Raw genomic sequence first — 5,404 nt, 5'->3', positions numbered from 1 at the left:
GCCTCTCCCTAACCCTATCAGAGCACAGCTGTGATTCCCGCTTCCTCACGCCCCGCAAATCAGAAAGAGGGCGTCTGACGGGGACCCGTGGGCCGGGGACACCGCCCCCTCCAGGCGCATCCGCGCAAACGCATTAGACCATTTAACCCCTCGCTGCCCGACTGCCCGTCCGCTTCCTGTGTGTCGTTATCAAACGCGCGACGGCGTTTTGCCCAGAGACTGTAGGAAAATACGGACTAAAGTCACTGTGATGTCACACAGCCCGGTTTGGGCCGCTTGGTTTTACCGCGACCCTCAGAAACGAGCTTCGCTGCTCTAGTGTTGTAATGGACGGAGTGTAGCACAGTGGGTAAGGAACTGGACTTGTAACCGAAAGGTTGCAGGTTCGATTCCCGGGTAGGACACTGCCGTTGTACCCTTGAGCAAGGTACTTAACCGGAATTGCTTCAGTATATATCCAGCTGTATAAATGGATATAATGTAAAATGCTATGTAAAAGTTGTGTAAGTCGCTCTGGATAAGAGCGTCTGCTAAATGCCTGTAATGTAATGTAATGTAATGTAATGTTCAGTCTCGGACGCAGACGGAAAGGGGGCGGTGGGGGAGAAGCGTCTCTCTCTCGGGGCGATTCCCAGACCTCCAGCCCTGCACACGCACGCGGCCTTGTGGAGCGTCCGGACGCCTACGCTCTCCAGACACAGGGAATGCTGGGAGATGCAGATCCGCTGCAGATGCGTTAGCGGCCTGTGCAGGGAAGGGTTCTGCTGCGCCTCCAGGTCAAGCACGGATTTCCCGCGAAAAGCCATGGTCCCACAACGGAGCTAGGGCGGGGCCCCCCCCACGCTCTCTTCTTCCGTCTCACTCCCTGCTCCACCCTTGCTGCCCTCTCTCTCTCTCCCCCCGTTTCGCTTCCCTCTCTCTCTCTCTCTCCCCACGGCAGTCTGAAGGGAGAGGCAGGGTCTCTGTCCCTGTCACACGGGCACAGTGCTCAGTGCACACAGCTCCCACACTGAGAGAAGATTGACAGCACCACCTAGCTCTGAGCCAGGACAACTACAGCTCCTCTGTATGTCTTCCCTCTCTCTCTCTCTCTCTCTCTCTCACTCAAGCACGCGCATGTACGTACGCAAGCACGCACGCATGCATGCACAAACACACACGTGCATAACATAAACACATACACACACACACTTCTGTGCTACTAAGAGGGGACCATCACTCTATACCTGCCAAGTGGGGACCATAGTTTCCACACATTTTTACAAATCAAAGGCAGGCCCAGAAAATGTAGTTTAAAGATCATTATTCAGATTTGTGCACAGATGTACACACACACACACACACACAACACACTGGTGTCAGCTGCAGAGGAAGCCACAGGTCCTCCAGCAGAGACACAAACGCGGGACCGGAGCGTCAGTCCCGTCGATTGCGGGGCGGAGCGCGAGCGCCGCGGCGTTTCACGCGGGAACGGCACGATGGCTTCGCTCCACAACCCTGCCTCTCGCTTCGCTGTCACTCCGTCAAAAAGCGCTTCCCATGCAACACTCGCGGCTCCTGCGCAACAATGGCGCTCCACAAAACGCGTGAGAGGGAGAGAGAGAGAGAGAGAGAGAGAGAGAGAGAGAGAGAGAGAGAGAGAGAGAGAGGGAGAGGGAGAGGGAGAGGGAGAGGGAGAGGGAGAGGGAGAGGGAGAGGGAGAGGGAGAGGGAGAGGGAGAGGGAGAGGGAGAGGGAGAGGAGAGGGAGAGGGAGAGGGAGAGGGAGAGGGAGAGGGAGAGGGAGAGGGAGAGGGAGAGAGAGAGAGAGAGAGAGAGAGAGAGAGAGAGAGAGAGAGAGAGAGAGAGAGAGAGAGAGAGAGAGAGGGAGACAAAGCCTGGCTGAGAACAATACGCTCCTTTTTAATCAGACCCTCTCGTGTGACACTCGCTCCCCCTTCCATTGTCATTTCGATTGTCGTGTTCTCTTCGCGCTCGTTGTAACGTTTTCTCCGTCACTTTAAATATCACGAGGCTCCAAATTTACAACCGCTAAAAACCGCCATTTCCAAATCCGCTCCGTGCCGTGCGGTCGGTCAAAAAAAATGGCAACTGGTACCCCGTCGAAACTGGGGTAATAAATAAGTCGGGGTAAGAGTGTCTGTGATAAACCCCGCCTGGGTGCTGCTTAGTAACAATCCCGCGGAGGGGCGATGATCGGGCATCGATCAGCCCCTGCGGAGATAAACGGGTCATCCGGACCGGGAGACCCTATCATTAGTTTCCCCCCCCCCAGTTATGGATCTTTCCGGATCTTTAATCGGGACGGGCCGGGATCAATGGGAGGCCCGGAGCCCCCCCCCCCCCCTCCTCGGGTCCACCTCAAGCGGGGCGGCCCCCGGTGATAATCTCTTCATTGAGTTTCCAGAGGGGCGCGGGGGCGGGGGGGCCTGGGGGGAGGGGGGTTTAACCTCCCCTGTCAGTCCCTGGACCCACACACGCGTGCTGCCTCTTGTTAACACGCCGCACCGGCAGAGAGGAATATTAATGCGCTCCCCCCCCCTCCCCCCAACATTATAATTCTGCAGATGAACACTGCCCTTTCTCCTCACTTTTTATGGACTGGCCTCTGCTTGTGTGTATGCGTGTGTGTGTGTTTCTGAGTGTTTGTGCAGGCTGTGTGTGTGTGCATGTGTGTTTCTGAGTGTTTGTGCAGGCTGTGTGTGTGTGCATGTGTGTTTCTGAGTGTTTGTGCAGGCTGTGTGTGTGTGCATGTGTGTTTCTGAGTGTTTCTGCAGGCTGTGTGTGTGTGCATGTGTGTTTCTGACTGTTTGTGCAGTCTGTGTGTGTGTGCATGTGTGTTTCTGCAGGCTGTGTGTGTGTGCATGTGTGTTTCTGACTGTTTGTGCAGGGTGTGTGTGGTGTATATACACATACACACACACACACACAGTCTGTGTACCCATGTTCAAGTGGGCTCGATTGACAACTCCTATTTAAACAGCTCATAAAAACACAGCTTTCTACACAACTAGGGAGGGAGGAGGAAAGGTGGAAGGAAATAAAAGTGCCCAGACACCTAAATGAAGACAGGAAGTGTAGCACTGTGCTGCACCCTAACCCCAACAGCCCTCTGAGCAGAGAAGGGCGGGGGTTTGATCTGCCGGGCGGGACAGGAAGGTGAGGGAGGGGCACTGACATTCCCATCAACGGCTGTTAAAGAGTAGGTTTTTTTTCAAATGTTTTTTTCCCCCCCAGTGTTCTAGAACTCTGTTGCTTTCAGTCTCCAGCAGTGATTGTGACATCAGCGTTAGAATGTTGAGTTAGGAACATTCTAATCATTAAGAACATTCCTAAAGGATTAAGAGTGTGCGTGTGTGTTTGTGTGTGTCTGAGTGTGTCTGAGTGTGTGTGTGTGTGTGTGTGCATGTGGAGCTGCCTCTCCACAGCACACACCCGAGCTCAGCACCCAAATCAAATCGTTCTCCGACCAAACGCCGCGCGTCTCCTCATACAGTTTAACTGCAATATCCATTCTTACAAATCATGTAATCCATACTAACTGCAGGCCGGGTTTACAGCCCAGAGCAGCGCAGGCCGTCTGATTCAGAGCAAATCTGCAAGTGGAGAGACTGCTTAAGCAGGGCAGTAAACGTCCCTCCCACGCGGCGCTGGACACACACACACACACGCACACACACACACACACACACACGCGCGCGCGCGCGCCCGCCTAAACACGTTCATTACCCACTCGCACCTTTCAACGGACCTTGTGACTTGGCTACCAGTTCGTCACAAAACACGACGATTCCAGCTCAGCACAGCATTTCAAAACAAACTAATTCATTAATTTAAAAAGCCAAGCAAACCAGGCAGAGACCCGTGGAATGAAGAAGGAAACAGAACCGGGAAAATGGACAGAAACGGGAGACGGGGGAGTTTTACCGAGCCGTGGTGAGAGAGCGGTGGGACTGCGGCTAAACCGTCGGCAAACAGCCATCGCCGCGGACGGCAGAAGCTCGGGGAAGGGGGGGGGGGACCGGGCAGAAGCTCGGGGAAAGGGGGGGGGGGGGGGACCGGGCAGAAGCTCGGGGAAAGGGGAGGGGGGGGACCGGGCAGAAGTTTGGGGAAGAGGAGGGGGGGACCGGGCAGAAGTCGGGGAAGAGGAAGGGGGGGGGGGGACCGGGCAGCTCGGAGGAACAGTTGGCGACTCTCCGCCCGTCCCAGAGTGATGGCAGGCGCTCGGTGACCCCGCCGTCCGGCGACGCTGACCAGCGGGGGGCGCCATATGGCTCGCAGAGAGCCGCCAAGTCCCGCGCCGGTGACTAACGGGGCCCGTAATCCCAATTAATACACCCCCCCCCCCGCCCCCCGCGCCCGGCCGCTCGGAAACAAACACGCGTCGCGTGACATCATCGCGGGACGTCACGAGAGCCCAATCACTCCCCAGCGAACAGAGCGAACAGAGCGAGGAGAAACAGTTACGGGAGAAAAATGTTTAAAAATGCGCCCTCGCCTACAACTCCCACACCCCCCCCCCCCCCCACCCCCAGCAGGAAGTACTACACTGTGTGGAGGAAGCGGATCACTGGATTGGTTAATGAGAAACCATGGAGATGGCGCTCAGATGTCGACTAAATTTTAAGCAGGCCGGCCGACGCAGCGCAAAGCATCACGTGAGACATGCAGTGAACACAAAGTGAAAAAAAAAACGGGTCTTAAACTTACTTTCAACGCACTAAAAATGTATTCAATTGGCTGTTCACTTAACCCCAAAAGACTCTGAGTGCGAGCAAGTTTTTGCAAATCAGCTTCAACTGAAATTCGACCGAAAATGAGCTTCGCTGCCCAAATCTGGGATGCGGTAAGGTTAACTGGTCAAGTTAACCGCCGGTCTCCAAATAATGCCCCTTCACCCGAGCACGCAGCTACACTCACTTCCCCACTCGCGTTTTCATATTCAGGAATATTAAATCAGACGATTAGCATAGCGCAGTGCGAAATCCGCCTCACTAAGCATTATTTTCCACCGCCGACGCTACCGCTAACTATTCTCTTTAGCCTCCAGCAAACCCACGGGCTAAAGCTCACTTCCATTCATTTCCCAGCGTATAAATTCAAATTAAGAGTTTCATCTGAACCCTGTTATGCATTAATACCTGCCAGCCGCCGTTTGCATTATTATGTATCGAGGCTTCCTGGGCCCGTTTCGTGATAAGAGCGGTGACAGCCGTGGCGGGGCTTCAAGGCGAGCATCCCGTACGAACAGACACGTGTTCCGAGGCGATTTGCGCGCGCGGGCGGGCCTCCGATAGCAGGGCGGGACGGCCGCGTTTCGGGGGGGGGGGGCGTCGGCGAGGATCTTCTGCCAGCGAGCGACACGGTGTCATTACACAGCCGACTGCCCCGGACCAGGCGGGGTTT

The 5,404-nt window shown here is 55.3% G+C and overlaps 1 protein-coding gene across 1 annotated transcript in view; it reads right to left on the bottom strand.

The window, feature by feature from the left end:
* The window catches only part of LOC118223212 (partitioning defective 3 homolog B-like), a 208,497-nt gene extending 207,691 nt beyond the window's left edge, over positions 1 to 806 (bottom strand). Inside the window, exon 1 of the mRNA XM_035409453.1 lies at positions 638 to 806. Within this exon, the coding sequence (XP_035265344.1) occupies positions 638 to 806 (169 nt within the window). The remainder of the gene's footprint in view (positions 1 to 637) is intronic.
* Between the last annotated feature and the right edge of the window lie 4,598 nt (positions 807 to 5,404).

This window comes from Anguilla anguilla, chromosome 3, assembly GCF_013347855.1.
Source record: "Anguilla anguilla isolate fAngAng1 chromosome 3, fAngAng1.pri, whole genome shotgun sequence".
NCBI lineage: Eukaryota > Metazoa > Chordata > Actinopteri > Anguilliformes > Anguillidae > Anguilla > Anguilla anguilla.
Note: the sequence above shows the minus strand (reverse complement) of the source record. Positions and strands in the feature narration are given on the sequence as shown.